Genomic DNA, 17,207 nt, shown 5'->3' on the forward strand with positions numbered 1-17,207 from the left:
GGGACAGGAGAGAGAGAGAGGTGGGACAGGAGGGAGAGAGAGGTGGGACAGGAGGGAGAGAGGTGGGACAGGAGAGAGAGGTGGGACAGGAGGGAGAGAGAGGTGGGACAGGAGAGAGAGATGGGACAGGAGAGAGGTGGGACAGGAGAGGTGAGACAGGAGAGAGAGGTGGGACAGGAGAGAAAGAGAGAGAGGTGGGGGAAGGCGAAGGGATGAAGACGGTACCTTGGTCAGTGTTGTGTATCTCAGTGTGTCGCCGCTGGCCCTGGTGTGAGGAGCTTGTTCTTTGTGCTACAAGGTAAATCAACCTCCCTTGTTAACTTGTTTACCTCTTCGTATACTTTCAACATTGTACTTGCATTCTACTTCAGCTTACTGAGTAAGAAAAAAATCCATTCCAGAGACGGGAAACTATAAATGTAACATTAGTAGGATTTATTAAATATCTCTTAGCCGTTAGTTCCTTATAGGAAGTGTTGTTTTGTGTCACAGGATGTATATATATATATATACACTGAGAAGTGTATGTCTCAATGTATATACGTCGAGAGTTGATTTTATTCGCTAATTCTGATATTAAAATATTCTTGATTAGTTGTAAACAGGTAACGTGCAGTCTTAATGACCCTCGTGTAATTCATAATCTTTGAACATCATTAAGCAGTGTTTGGTAGCACACTTGTTGAGTGTGTGGGGGGAGGGAGAGGCGCTTGAGCGTGAACTACCTACACCTTGAGAGGTTACTTATGAGAGGTGAGCTTCCTGCTGTGACCCACTCGCCTCCCCTCCCTCTCTCTCTCTCTCTCTCTCTCTCTCTCTATTTTTCTTTCTCCCCCTCTCTCCCCCTCCCTCTCTCTCTCTATTTCTCTCTATTTCTCTCTATTTCTCTCTATTTCTCTCTATTTCTCTATTTCTCTCTATTTCTCTCTATTTCTCTCTATTTCTCTCTATTTCTCTCTATTTCTCTCTATTTCTCTCTCTCTCTCTCTCTCTCTCTCTCTCTCTCTCTCTCTCTCTCTCTCTCTCTCTCTCTCTCTCTCTCTCTCTCTCTCTCTCTCTCTCTCTCTCTCTCTCTCTCTCTCTCTCTCATACATTCACACTCAGTAAAGAGGCAACGCCAGAAGCTGTGAATCGACCCCTGCAACCACAATTAGGCGTTTGACACACTGCCACACACGAGATTAGTGCAAAAGCTGGAGGACCAAGCAAGGATAACAGGGAAGGCACTACAATGGATCAGGGAATCCCTGTCAGGAAGACAACAGCGAGTCATGGTACGTGGCGAGGTGTCAGAGTGGGCACCTGTGACCAGCGGGGTCCCACATGGGTCAGTCCTAGGACCAGTGCTGTTTCTGGTATTTGTGAACATGACGGAAGGAATAGACTCTGAAGTGTCCCTGTTTGCAGATGATGTAAAGTTGATGAGAATTCAATTGTACGAGGACCAGGCAGAACTACAAAGGGATCTGGACAGGCTGCAGGCCTGGTCCAGCAACTGGCTCCTGGAGTTCAACCCCATCAAGTGCAATGTTATGAAGATTGGGGAAGGGTAAAGAAGACCGCAGACGGAGTACAGTATAGAGGGCCAGAGACTACAAACCTCACTCAAGGAAAAGGATCTTGGGGTGAGTATAACACCGGGCATATCGCCTGAGGCGCACATCAACCAAATAACTGCTGCAGCATATGGGCGCCTAGCAAATCTAAGAACAGCATTCCAACATCTTAATGAATCGTTCAGAACCCTGTACACTGTGTACGTTAGGTCCATGTTGGAGTATGCAGCACCAGTTTGGAACTCACACCTAGCCAAGCACGTAAGGAAACTAGAGAAAGTGCATGTCCTACGAGGAGAGGTTACGGGAACTCGACCTGACGACGCTGGAGGACAGGAAGGACATGATAACGACGTATAAAGTACTGAGAGGAATCGATAAGGTGGACAGACAGGATATTCCAGAGATGGAACACAGCATGAGTCACAGGAATGGTGGGATGTATTTCGTCATGCATAGAGTTGTCAGGATGCGGAATAGTCTAGAAAGTGAGGTAGTCTCGGCAGGTACCATACATAGCTTTAAGATGTATGATAAAGCTCACGGAGCAGGAAGACAGTGAACCTAGTAGCGACTAGTGAAGAGGCGGGGCCAGGAGCTATGAATCGACCCACTGTAACCACAATTAGGTGAGCGCGCGCGCACACGCGCACACACACACACACACACACACACACACACACACACACACACACACACACACACACACACACACACACACACACACACACACACACACACACACAGGAGCTCGGACTCGATCCCCGCAACCTCAACTAGGTGAGTACACTCCTACTTTCAACATTTAAGACAGATATATACAGAGTCACAAGGGCCACATACGGGAAAACTTCTGTTTAGAAGTTTGACTCGCCATAAGAATCTTATTCCGTGGGACATGTCTGAGCAATGCAGTTCCTTCCTACCTACCTCCTTGATGCTAGGGGAGGTGACTCAAACTTCCTTCAAACGTCGAAACCTTCCAAACCATACCACGGGCGGGGTTTGATCCCGCGGTCGGGATCAACCCCCGCCCGTGGTATGGTTTGTTTGCAATCGTGTCATTACGATTTCGTGAGTCGAAACCTTGTGAGAGAAAAAAATCACGTTTTATCCCATTTTTTTTATAGATTGCAACATTTTAAATACTTTTATAACATCATTTGAAAAGTGCATTAATATGTAAAAGATAAGGCGCTTTTGATCTCCCATTCCCCAGTCGCTGTGCCCCCCTCCCCCATCCTTTCAAATTTATCATTTCCTCTTTGAATGTAATTATAATTGCAGTGATTAAATTGTTCATATATAATACGGAGATCAGGTTTTAAACTAAAAAAAAAAATCCTATCTTGATTTCCTATCCATTTGTTCTCTTTAACTGTCTACTGGCCCTCCCCACCTATCCCCAAGGCTTCAAATATTCCCCGGCTCTCTTCACCTATTCTCTGGGCCTAGCCTAGTTCACCTATCCTCTGGACTTTACCTATCCTGAGTGCTTCACCTATACCCTGGGTGGAGGCTTCAGCCCGTCACACCACCCGCCAGCCTCCATCCAACCTTGCCCTCTCCACTTATAAGGCAGCTTCCCCAATTATTAGCTTCCACCTCACTCACACCCCAACCAGGCCCCCTGCAACCACCATCATCTCTACCACCACCACCCCTACCACTATCACCACGACCACGATCACCACTACCACAATCACCACTACCACAATCACCATTACTACAATCACTACTACCACGATCACTACCACAATCACCACTGCCACGATCACCACTACCACAATCACTAACACGATCACCACTACCACAATCACCATTACTACAATCACTACTACCACAATCACCACTACCACGAACACCATTACCACGATCACTACTACCACAGTCACCACTACCACAATCACCACTACCACATGGCAAGGATCCCAATGGAAATAAGTCACTTTTGACTTTTTTGGAGGTTATTCTAGGTAATCTACACATATGATGCTATGTATGATAATTTATGTAACTGTATTTGTGTACCTGGATCACTATGACATGGCCTTGGATGCACTGGAAGAAAATCAGAATGCAGATGTAATATACACAGACTTTGCAAAAGCATTTGACAAATGCGATCATGGCGTAATAGCCCATAAAATACGTGCTAAAGGAATAACTGGGAAAGTGGGGAGATGGATCTTCAACTTCCTAACAAATCGAACACAAAGAGTAGTGGTCAACAGAGTTAAATCGGAGGCTGCCATAGTGAAGAGCTCTGTTCCACAAGGCACAGTACTCGCCCCCATCTTATTCCTTATCCTCATATCAGACATAAACAGAGATATACACCACAGCACCGTATCATCCTTTGCGGATGATACTAGGATCTGCATGAGGCTGTCATCTGCTGAGGACGCGGTTAACCTCCAAGAAGATATAAACAAAGTTTTCCAGTGGGCAACGGTAAACAATATGATGTTCAATGAGGACAAATTCCAACTACTCCGTTATGGAAAACTGGAGGAGATAATAACTAGAACAGAGTATACTACTGACTCCGGCCATACAATAGAGCGGAAAAATAATGTAAGGGACCTGGGAGTAGTAATGTCTGAGGATCTCACTTTCAAGGATCACAACAGTGCCACGATCGCACGTGCAAAGAAAATGATAGGATGGATAATGAGAACTTTCAAAACGAGAGATGCCAAGCCCATGATGATCCTTTTCAATTCACTTGTTCTCTCTAGGCTGGAATACTGCTGTACATTAACATCTCCATACAAAGCAGGTGAAATCGCAGATCTAGAGAGTGTACAGAGATCCTTTACTGCACGTATAAGTTCTGTCAAGCACCTTAACTACTGGGAACGCTTGGAAGCACTTGACTTGTACTTGTTGGAACGCAGGAGGGAGAGATATATCATAATCTACACTTGGAAAATCTTGGAAGGAATGGTCCCAAATCTGCACACAGAAATCACTCCCTACGAAAGTAAAAGACTGGGCAGGCGATGCAAAATGCCGCCAATAAAAAGTAGGGGCGCCATTGGTACACTAAGAGAAAACACCATAAGTGTCCGGGGCCCAAAACTGTTCAACAGCCTCCCATCAAGCATTAGGGGAATTGCCAATAAACCCCTGGCTGCCTTCAAGAGAGAGCTGGACAGATACCTAAAGTCAGTGCCGGATCAGCCGGGCTGTGGTTCGTACGTCGGACTGCGTGCGGCCAGCAGTAACAGCCTAGTTGATCAGGCCCTGATCCATCGGGAGGCCTGGTCATGGACCGGGCCGCGGGGGCGTTGATCCCCGGAATAACCTCCAGGTACCTGGACCTGATTATCAGTACACATACCACAAACACACCACCAGCACCCATACCAACGACATCCGTACCCTTCACCACCACCATCACTACCACCACTACCACCATCATCACTACCATCATCACCACCATCATCACTACCATCATCACCATCATCACTACCATCATCACTACCATCATCACTACCATCATCACTACCATCATAACTACCATCATCACTACCACCATCACCACCACCACCACCACCATCACCACCACCACCACCACCACCACCACCACCACCACCACCGCCACCATCGCCACCACCATCGCCACCATCGCCACCACCATCACCACCATCACCACCACCACCACCATCACCACCACCATCACCACCACCATCACAACCATCATCAATACCACCACCATCATCACTACCATCATCACCACCACCACTACCACCATCACTACCACCATCATCACTCCCGCCACCACCATCACAATCTTTAATTAACAAGTTCTGCCAGCATCACCACTATCATAACACTAGATGAGACTGTGAAATCAAAGTTGCGAAGCAGTAAAAAAAACTAACCCAAAAGAATAAGATTAAACAAAAAAATAGGCCCAATGAACCTTAACTCGGGTCAGCCTAGTGACAGAAATATATACTATTTTTACACACATTTTCTATCTGTTGAAGAAAGTACAAATAAATACCCAGCAATCAATAATTATGCAGAGAGGGAAGAAGATAAACTGTAAAATCACTAACTAGCAACATGGTCGTCAGACAAGTAGATAGATTAAATTCAGATAATCATCGCGCATTAACGAACACTTTTCAAGGAAACTTTGAAAAATTTAATCAAAGCTATATAATACCGACAATTTATTGAGTAAAATACGTACATCTGGGTGCTTTTATTTGAGGGACTGTCCGCCTGCACAGCAGGCTATATTAATCTAATACAGGAATATGAGAATGCAGCTTGTATAGTCCTAAAACAATAGTAATAGCGGTGTTATCACTTTGGTCAGGGCCCAGTTACTGTTAGTCATCATGCACCAAAACCTATTTTATGGGCGGTAGTCAAAGATTACATAATGAGTCCAGAGACTGGGCCCCAAAGTTTTGATCATTAAACAAGTTACAGTAACAATGAACTACTGATATATCTGGTCACAATCGTAATAACTGCTATTTGTGCTGACATGAATTTAGTCACAAAAATATTAGTGTAGGTTATATGTGGTTTTGAATTACATTACCTTATATTTTACCAAGGTTTGATGTAATTTTAAGGCTTTGTGTCTCTTAGTCTGGTTAAAAATTAAAACATTCCATGAAAGATGTTCACTCCTTTAACCTTGTGTCTTCCAACTGTGTCTACGTGTACAATTTTTCCTTCTGTAAGTTTCTCTCTATCTTATCAAGTCTTCTGAATATCTCGTCCATCCTTATGTCTACTCTACTCATAATTTGTAGTGCATTTAGCCTTTCCCCATAACTAATTTTCCTTAGATTTGGGCTGGTTTTATGATGGTGCTGCGTCCTCCACGATGGGCGTCTCACATGTCGCATAATATGTATGCAAGGGATGGGGTACATCTGTCTGGGGCTGGGGTGGTACCACTTGCAAACTCAATTGAGAAGGCCATTGGTGAAATGCCTATGATTTTAAACTGATAGAAGATAGAGGTATGGGTGTGTGTGGGAAACAAGCAGGTTGCAACACTAGGGTTGGAAGCAGTAAATGTATAAAAGGCATTTAGCATGAAGTTATAAATAAAAACAATAGATCAGTTCAGCAAACAAAGGGGGGCAGCAAGGGACTAGCTCCCTTAAGGTTTACTATACTAATAGCAGGAGTGTAAGAAATAAGATAGATGAGCTAAGATTAATTGCAAGTGCAGGAAACATAATATTATTGCTATAACAGAGACCTGGCTCAATCTGAAAGATTTATGCTTTTCAAGGTGGCTACAAACTGCCTCGGCAATTATTGACTCCATAAATTTTCCCACTATGGAGGTTAGGCTTATTGGTCTATAGTTTGAAGCTAAGGACCTGTCACCTGCTTTGAAAATAGGTATCACATTTGCTATTTTCCACTTATCTGGCACCATGCCAGTTTGTAGTGATATGTTGAAAAGATTGGCCAAAGGTTTGCTAAGCTCCTCTTTACATTCCTTTAGAACCCTTGCATACAGTTCATCAGGGCCTGGGGATTTGTTAGGTTTTAATTTATCTATTTGCCTAAGGACCATGTCACTTGTGACCCTAATCGTGCACAGTTTATTATCGTCCTGTTCTACATAATTTATCATTTCTGGAATATCGCTGGTATCCTCCTGTGTAAAAACTGAGAGGAAGTATGTGTTAAAAATTCTACACATTTCCTTATCACTGTCAGTGAGCTGACCCGAGGAACTTTTGAGTGGGCCTATCTTGTCCCTGATCTTGCTTCTGTATACCTGAAAGAATCCTTTTGGGTTAGTCTTCGATTCTCTTGGAACTTTAACCTCATAATCTCTTTTTGCTTTTCTAATTCCCTTTTTTATTTCTCTCTTTAACTGATATATTGATTTCTTAATTGCCCATCTCCTCTTTTGATTTGTCTATATATGCCTCTCTTTTGACCAATCAGATATTTTAATCTATTGTTCATCCATTTAGGATCATTTTTGTTTGATCTGATTTCCCTATTTGGAACATAATTTGACTGAGCAGCTAGAACTATGCCCTGGAAAGCGTCATATCGGCAACCATCACCACCTACCTGACCCTTAGTCAGGTCATTCCAGTTCAGCCCACCTAAGTAATTTTTCAGTCCTATGAAATTAGCCAAGCGAAAGTCAGGGACGGAGACTTGATTGCCATTATTAGGGGAATTCCATGATATATTAAAACTGAGTGATTTGTGATCACTTTCCCCAAGCTCATCATTAACCTCAAGATTATTAGTGTTTCCCTACTGGCAAGAACCAAGTCAAGGAGGTTATTTCCCCTAGTTGGCTCTGTCACAAACTGTTTTAAAAAACAATCCTGGATCGTATCAAGAAAGTCACCTGACTCTAAATTTCCTGTCAAATTGCTAAACTCAATCTGTCTATAGTTGAAATCTCCCATTAGCACAACATTTTCGTATGTAGATGCCTTACGAATTTCGTCCCATAGAAGTTTACTGCACTCCCTGTCAAGAATTGGGGACCTGTAAATCACACCCAAAATTAGTTTTTTCTCGGCCCTCGAGAAGCTGTAACCAAACAGATTCAGTGGCCGACGTTTCTAATTTTATATCTTGTCTAACACAACAATTTAAATTGTCTCTGACATACATCGCTACTCCACCACCCTTCCTGTTGACCCTGTCAGTGTGGAATAATTTATAGCCTTGTATGTGACATTCAGAGGGCCTCTCTCTATCTTTCAGATTGAGCCAGGTCTCTGTTATAGCAATAATATCTATGTTTCCTGCACTTGCAATTAATCTTAGCTCATCTATCTTATTTCTTACACTCCTGCTATTAGTATAGTAAACCTTAAGAGAGCTAGTCCCTTGCTGCCCTCTGCTGTCTCCCTTTGTTTGCTGACCTGATCTATTGCCTTTATTTATAACTTCATGCTGAATGCCTTTTATACATTTACTGTTTCCAACCCTAGTATTGCAACCTGCTTGTTTCCCACACACACCCATACCTCCATCTTCTATCAGTTTAAAATCATAGGCATTTCACCAATGGCATTCTCAATTGAGTTTGCAAGTGCTACCACCCCAGCCCCAGAGAGATGTACCCCATCCCTTGCATACATATCATGTTTGCCATAAAAGTTGTTCCGGTTGTCAATGAATGGGATTGCAAGTTCCTTGTAGTATCTGTCTAGCCAGCAATTTACACCAATTGCCCTAGACAACCATTCATTTCCTACTCCCCTTCTAGGCAATATGCTACATATGATTGGGACCCCTCCCTTAGACTTAATGAAATCTATAGCAGACCTGTACTTATCTAGCAACTCTTCTCTCCTAAAGAGCGACATCAGCAAGTTTGCCGATGACACCAAAATAGGCCGTCGAATTCATTCTGACGAGGACATTAGAGCACTCCAGGAAGATTTGAGTAGACTGATGCAGTGGTCGGAGAGGTGGCAGATGCAGTTTAACATAGACAAATGCAAAGTTCTAAATGTTGGGCAGGACAATAACCATGCCACATATAAACTAAATAATGTAGATCTTAATATTATGGATTGCGAAAAAGATTTAGGAGTTCTGGTTAGCAGTAATCTGAAACCAAGACAACAGTGCATAAGTGTTCGCAATAAAGCTAATAGAATCCTTGGCCTCATATCAAGAAGCATAAATAATAGGAGTCCTCAGGTTGTTCTTCAACTCTATACATCCTTGGTTAGGCCTCATTTAGATTATGCTGCACAGTTTTGGTCACCGTATTACATAATGGATATAAATGCTCTGGAAAATGTACAAAGGAGGATGACAAAGTTGATCCCATGTATCAGAAACCTTCCCTATGAGGATAGACTAAGGGCCCTGAATCTGCACTCTCTAGAAAGACGTAGAATTAGGGGGGATATGATTGAGGTGTATAAATGGAAGACAGGAATAAATAAAGGGGATGTAAATAGTGTGCTGAAAATATCTAGCCTAGACAGGACTCGCAGCAATGGTTTTAAGTTGGAAAAATTCAGATTCAGGAAGGATATAGGAAAGTATTGGTTTGGTAATAGAGTTGTGGATGAGTGGAACAAACTCCCAAGTACAGTTATAGAGGCCAGAACGTTGTGTAACTTTAAAAATAGGTTGGATAAATACATGAGTGGGTGTGGGTGGATGTGAGTTGGACCTTGTTAGCTTGTGCTACCAGGTCGGTTGCAGTGTTCCTCCGTTAAGTCAATGTGACCTGACCTGACTAGGTTGGGTGCATTGGCTTAAGCCGGTAGGAGACTTGGACCTGCCTCGCATGGGCCAGTAGGCCTGCTGCAGTGTTCCTTCGTTCTTATGTTCAAACAGGACGGGTTTCAGGACTCGCTTGCTATGGGTTCAAATCCCACCCATTTTCCGTGACATGTCGTATATAGTGTCATAAATTTGAGATTCCTGAAAGTAAATCTTGGATTCACTGGTCGTACATTCGCCATTAAGTCTTTAGGTTGAGGTGCGCCTCTGGTCATATGCTGTGAACTATGCTTATTCCAAGGTCTTTCTTTACTGTAGTTTGCACGCTCTGTCTCTCTGAGTCTATACTCAGCTTCCGGTCCTATGCTTCCTTAAATTTTCATAATCTTGCATTTGCTTTTGTCAGAGTCCAGCAACACTTTGACCAATCCTGCAGTTGCTCCAGGTCCTGGTCGTTGCAACATTTTTCCAGTCTAGTGTTTATTGCTGTTAATTTAACATCAGCGAGGAGGGATATATCGGACTATATATTTGGTTATGTGCAACTCTGTATGACCCTTATGGGTTTAGCGCTTATAATTATAACAACACTTGGTTATGTCGGTTGGGGAAACCTACTTGTTACAAATCGGACAAATATATAATACTTTACGACTAAAATAATAATTATTACTACTACTACTCAACAGACTTTACCAGCTATACTCAAAGTCTGTTGGTAAAGTGTATAGTAGAGTTATTATTGAAAGAATTAAAAATAAGACGGAGAGTAGGACAGCAGATGAACAAGGAGGCTTTAGGAAGGGTAGGGGGTGTGTAGACCAAGTGTTTACAGTGAAACATATAGGTGAACAGCTGTATAGCCCTTGTGACTTAGCGCTTCTTTTTGATTATAATAATAATATAGGTGAACAGTATTGAGACAAGGGTTTTAAAGAGGTTTTTGTGGCATTTATAGATTTGAAAAAGGCGTATGACAGGGTGGATAGGGGGCAATATGGCAGATGTTGCAAATGTATGGAATAGGAGGTAGGTTATTGAAAGCAGTGAAAAGTTTTTACGAGGATAGTGAGGCTCAGGTTAGAGTATGTAGGAGAGAGGGAGATTATTTCCCAGTAAAAGTAGGCCTTAGACAAGGATGTGTGATGTTACCATGGTTGTTCAATATATTTATAGATGGGGTTGTAAGAGAAGTGAATGCTCCGGTGCTGGCAAGAGATGTGGGGTTATAAGATAAAGAATCTAACATAGAGTGTGAGTTGTCACAGTTGCTCTTTGCTGATGACACTTTGCTTTTGGGAGATTCTGAAGAGAAGTTGCAGAGGTTGGCGGATGAGTTTGGTAGGGTATGTAAAAGAAGAAAAAAGTGAATATAGGAAAGAGTAAGGTGATGAGGATAACCAAAAAATTAGGTAACGAAAGTTTGGATATCAGATTGGAGGGAGTGAGTATGGAGGAGGTGAGCGTATTCAGATATTTAGGAGTTAACATGTCAACAGATGGGTCTATGAAAGATGAAGTGAATCATAGAATTGACGAGGGGAAAAATGTGAGTGGTGCACTGAGAAGTCTGTGGAGACAAAGAACTTTGTCCATGGAAGCAAGAGGGGAATGTATGAGAGAATAGTTATACCAACGCTCTTATATGGGTGTGAAGCATGGGTGGTGAATGTTGCAACAAAGAGAAGGCTGGAGGCAGTGGAGATGTGTCTGAGGGCAATGTGTGGTGTGAATATAATGCAAAGAATTCGTAGTTTGGAAATTAGGAGGAGGTGTAGGATTACCGAAACTATTATCCAGAGGGCTGAGGAGAGGTTGAGGTGGTTCGGACATGTAGAGAGGATGTGACAAAATAGAATGACTTCTAGAGTAATGGAGGGAAGGCGGGGTAGAGGTCGGACTAGGAAAGATTGGAGGTAGGGGGGTAAAGGAGGCTTTATGTGCGAGGGGTTGAACTTCCAGCAAGCATGCGTGAGAGTTTTAGGAACGAAGGGAGACAAATGGTTTTTAGGACTTGACGTGCTGTTTTAGTGTGAGCAAGGTAATATTTACGAAAGGATTCGGGGAAACCGGCAGGCCGGACTTAAGTCCTGGAGATGGGAAGTACAGTGTCTTCACTCTGAAGGAGTGTTAATGTTGCAGTTTTATGACTGTAGTGTAAGCGCACCTCTGGCAAGACAGTGATGGAATGAATGATGGTGAAAGTTTTTCTGGCCACCGTACCTTGGTGGGAAAGGGCCGATGTGTTAATAAAAAAAATACTACTACTACTACTGCTGCTGCTCTTCCTACTCAGCAAATGTCACTATCTAAAATCTAGATGTCTTCTAAGCATCTTTCTTGTGTAACAAAATTACATGTATTAGCAGTGTGCTGCTTCCCTATTCTTTATGGTAGCACAGTGGAAATACAAGTTAAGTATGTTTCCCTGTCATATTCCATCACGGAGGATGGGAGCTCGTACAAGATGTTAAAACTTGTCAGCGTGAGCGGGGGGACCTCAGTAGGGTGATGAGGATATCGTCAAGGTATTGCAACACTTTGATGATGGTTACAACACCACCAAGGGAACAGAATAAGAGATTCATACAACACAATGTTCCCTCAGTGGTCCGTCGGGAAGGGAGTTAGGGCATGCAAAGCTAACAATGTCACAGCACTTGAATGTTGTGGTGTTGCTCGAGATAATAGTATCAGATCACTCTAAATCCACCGGTAACAAAATTATAAACAATATAGTTGAGCCGAGTAATTACTGTGACTAATCACTCCACTGGTTCACCAGTGTTCATGACTTACTGAATCAATAAAATGGTATAGATTCAATACGTAGCAGAAACCTGAACAGTGCTAAAATTCTATTAGTAATATTAATTCTCTAATCAAATTCTTAAATTTACCAGTATTAGTTTGAGATTGGAGCGTGTATGACACAACCTGAACTTAAATCATCTTGCAAAAAGAAATGATCTTAATTCATCACTGTCTTTGTAAAGATACTGAGAAGACTCCTCTTTAGTAATAGAGAAGTACAGAGAAATGACAGAGTTTAGGAACACCTTGAAATGTCTCTACCAATGGCTTTCCCTTCATGTGATCGGGTTGTTCACCCTCTCCTCTGATTTCCAATTTATCGAATTCATACTTATTTCTTTGGTTTTGGTCATGTTTATTGTTTTCATTAATTCACATCTGGACCTGAGAGGTTTTAACATTTCCTCCTCTACTCAGCACTAAAAATTACCCAGTAAATTATTAATTATTCTTCCATTATTCTTTTTTTTCTGCATAAGATTCAGAGTTGCATGTTTCCAAACAAAGCATGTATTTAAATCATTGCTAATGAATCTTTGTGAATATCCATAAAATGCACAAGACGAACAAAAATTAACAAGCTTTCTCTTCCCTGCAGATGCGGTTACTCATTGTGTGTGTGGCAGTTGCGTCAGCGGTAGCGGTAAGACAATTGACGCTCTCTCTCTCTCTCTCTCTCTCTCTCTCTCTCTCTCTCTCTCTCTCTCTCTCTCTCTCTCTCTTCTCTCTCTCTCCTCTCTAACTGATCATAAAGATGTAGGGCTGAATATCTGGTTGTGGAGCCTGTTAGATTATCCCAGAGTCTGGCTCCATCAATGAGCTTTTCGTCACAAACTCCAATACATTGTCCCTAAGATGTTCAGAGAGAATAGCTTTTGCAAGCTCACTGGATACCACACATGAAGACAGAAAAGAAATGAGTGCAATCTGGGATGCCTTGCGAACACCAATACCTCCTGGTCTGACTGTTCATATAGAGTAAGGTTGAGTACTTTTTTGAATATCAACTACGTCAGGAGACTGTCGTATTCATGTAGAATGATGGTGCTCATCTTAGGAAATATGTTAACCTGGGCAGACTCGAGCACTTTGTTAGAAGGTACAAGGCATCGTGAGTGTCTAGATTCCCCATTCGTTGTTCCGTGCTCCTCAAATCGTCCAATTTATTCTCGAAAATTGCGTCAGTGGCATTTCCAAGAGTTGCAGCAATAATTGATGCACCTGGCAGTATGAGTCTCACTGCATCGACTACTTGCTGAGTGACCGAGATGATTTCATATTTGGATGGAATAAGGATAAGCCCCATGGCCTGTCCCCGAGTTATTACCTGAGCAAGATCATCTAGAAGCGACTTCTTTGTGCCTGCCAGTATGCCACTGATCCAGGAACCAGATGGTTAGTTTACTGGTCAATCTTAGTGATTTCAGTAACCGCTCTGCAGCAGTGAAATGGGGCAAGAGGATCCCATTGCTTGTCACCCTACCGAAGAAGTGATTTCAGGCTCTCCAAACAGGAGAATCGATTCCTTGCTGTATCCAACTGAAACAGAAGGAGAGAGATCAGGGAAATGTTCTTGTGCAGTTGCTAGTACCATGTCTCTTTTCAAGAGATTCGTAGGTTCGAGTTTCCTTCGGCCTACGATAAATGTATGTTTGTATGTTTGTGTGTGTGTGTGTGTGTGTGTGTGTGTGTGTGTGTGTGTGTATATGTGTGTGTGTGTTTATGTGTGTGTTTGTATGTGTGTGTGTGTGTGTGTGTGTGTGTGTGTGTGTGTGTGTGTGTGTGTTTGTGTGTGTGTTTGTGTTTGTATTTGTGTGTGTGTGTTTATGTGTGTGTTTGTATGTGTGTGTGTGTGTGTGTGTGTGTGTGTGTGTGTGTGTGTGTGTGTGTGTGTTACCATTTTGTCCTAGGCACATGTCGATTAGACACTAGGCCTGTTGTATATGCGTGCTTGTATGTGTGTGTGTGTGTTTGTGTGTGTGTGTGTGTGTGTGTGTGTGTGTGTGTGTGTGTGTGTGTGTGTGTGTGTGTGTGTTTGTGTGTGTGCGTGTGTTTGTGTGTGTATGTGTGTGTTTGTGTGTGTGTGTTTGTGTGTGTGTGTTTGTGTGTTTGTGTGTTTGTGTGTGTGTGTGTGTGTGTGTGTGTGTGTGTGTGTGTGTGTGTGTGTGTGTGTGTTGTGTTTGTGTACTCACCTATTTGTGGTTGCAGGGGTCGATTCATAGCTCCTGGCCCCGCCTCTTCGCTGATTGCTACTAGGTCCTCTCTCTCCCTGTCCCATGAGCTTTACCATACCTCGCCTTAAAACTATGTATGGTTCCCGCCTCCACTACGTCACTTTCTAGGCTATTCCACGGCCTGACTACTCTATGACTGAAGAAATACTTCCTAACATCCCTTTGATTCATCTGAGTCTTCAACTTCCAATTGTGACCTCTTGTGTCTGTGTCCCTTCTCTGGAACATCCCGTCTTTGTCCACCTTGTCTATTCCGTGCAGTATTTTATATGCCGTTATCATGTCTCCCCTGACCCTCCTGTCCTCCAGTGTCGTCAGGCCGATTTCCCTCAACCTTTCTTCATAGGACAATCCCCGTAGCTCTGGGACTAGTCTTGTTGCAAACCTTTGCACTTTCTCTAGTTTCTTGACGTGCTTTATCAAGTGCGGGTTCCAAACAGGTGCTGCATTCTCAAGTATGGGCCTGACGTACACGGTGTACAGTGTCTTGAACGATTCCTTATTAAGGTATCGGAACGCTGTTCTCAGGTTTGCCAAGCGCCCATATGCTGGATCAGTAATCTGGTTAATGTGTGCTTCCGGTGACGTGCTCGGTATTATACTCACCCCAAGATCTTTCTCCTTGAGTGAGGTTTGCAGTCTTTGGTCACCTAGCCTATACTCTGTCTGCGGTCTTCTTTGCCCTTCCCCGATCTTCATGACTTTGCATTTGGCGGGGTTAAATTCTAGGAGCCAGTTGCTGGACCACGCGTCTAGCCTGTTAATCTGATTTAATTCTCATTAACTTCACATCATGTGTGTGTGTGTACTCACCTGCTCACGTAGTTGTGGTTGCAGGGGTTGAGTCATAGGTCCTGGCCCCACCTCTTCACTGGTCGCTACTGGGTCACTTTCCCTGAACCATGAGCTTTATCATACCTCTTCTTAAAGCTATGTATGGATCCTGCCTCCACCACATCGCTTCCCAAACTATTCCACTTCCAGACTACTCTGTGGCTGAAGAAATACTTCCTAACATCCCTGTGATTCATCTGTGTCTTCAACTTCCAACTGTGTCCCTTTGTTGCTGTGTCACATCTCTGGAACATTCTGTCTCTGTCCACCTTGTCAATTCCTCTCAGTATTTTATATGTAGTTATCATGTCCCCCCTATCTCTCCTGTCCTCCCATGTCGTCAGGTTGATTTCCCTTAACCTCTCCTCGTAGGACATACCTCTTAGCTCTGGGACTAGTCTTGTTGCAAACCTTTGCACTTTCTCTCAGTTTCTTTACGTGCTTGGCTAGGTGTGGGTTCCAAACTGGTGCCGCATACTCCAATATGGGCCTAACTTACACGGTGTACAGGGTCCTGAACGATTCCTTATTAAGATGTCGGAATGCTGTTCTGAGGTTTGGTAGGCGCCCATATGCTGCAGCAGTTATTTGGTTGATGTGCTCTTCAGATGTGCCTGGTGTTATACTCGCACCAAGATCTTTTTTCTTGAGTGAAGTTTGTAGCGTCTGGCCTCCTAGACTGTACTCCGTCTGCGGTCTTCTTTGCCCTTTCCCAATCTTCATGACTTTGCACTTGGTGGGGTTGAACTCCCGGAGCCAATTGCTGGACCAGGTCTGCAGCCTGTCCAGATCCCTTTGTAGTTCTGCCTGGTCTTCTTCCGTGCGTGTGTGTGTGTGTGTGTGTCGTGCCGAATAGGTAAAGCTTGCGATTTTGGCTTAAATAGCAACGTTCTTCTTGCCGAATAAAGCAAGCTAAAATTTGCGTATGCAATAATTTCGCAAAAATCATTTTGAACCTAACGAAAAAAATATATTTCATTGTGTTTGTTTATTAAATTATTGTAAACTTATCAAAAATATATTTAGTTGGATTAGGCTAAATTAAATTGCGCTTGTCAAAATAAGGTTAGGTAAGTTTTCTAAGGTTCTTTTCGTACAAAGTTATTCATTTTTATATTAACATAAATGAAAAAATATATCTTTAAACGTATAAAAGAAAGTTTTAGAAAGGACTTAATTTTAAATGAGTTCTTTTCGCTCACCATGAGGCGGGCTAAAACAGCACGGGTTCGATCCCCTGGCTAGTCGCATTGTTGTTATTGATAAAATACCACTTGTTCGTGGTTACAATACTATATATTTAAGCCAAGGTAGCAAGTTTTACATATTCGGCACGACATATATATAATATCAAACTGTACTGGCCGAGACTCGAACCCTCGATACTTTAACACGCCACCCGCATAGCCTGTCAAAATTCGAGACGCCCTAAACTACTTAACCATCACTGGTGACAATGATGGTTAAGTATTTCCGGGCATCTCGAATTTTGACAGGCTAAGAGGGTGGCGTGTTTAAATATCAAGGGTTCAATCTCGGCCTGTGCGATTTA

General features: G+C 42.9%; 1 protein-coding gene across 1 annotated transcript in view; it reads left to right on the forward strand.

The window, feature by feature from the left end:
- The first annotated feature begins 203 nt into the window (after positions 1-203).
- Positions 204-17,207, forward strand: part of LOC128693490 (follistatin-related protein 1) — a 68,218-nt gene continuing 51,214 nt past the window's right edge. Inside the window, exons 1-2 of the mRNA XM_053783194.2 lie at positions 204-298; positions 13,186-13,230. Of these exons, the coding sequence (XP_053639169.1) occupies positions 13,186-13,230 (45 nt within the window). The 5' untranslated portion in view covers positions 204-298. The remainder of the gene's footprint in view (positions 299-13,185; positions 13,231-17,207) is intronic.

The sequence above is a fragment of the Cherax quadricarinatus genome, chromosome 57 (genome assembly GCF_038502225.1).
Source record: "Cherax quadricarinatus isolate ZL_2023a chromosome 57, ASM3850222v1, whole genome shotgun sequence".
In the NCBI taxonomy this organism is placed as follows: domain Eukaryota; kingdom Metazoa; phylum Arthropoda; class Malacostraca; order Decapoda; family Parastacidae; genus Cherax; species Cherax quadricarinatus.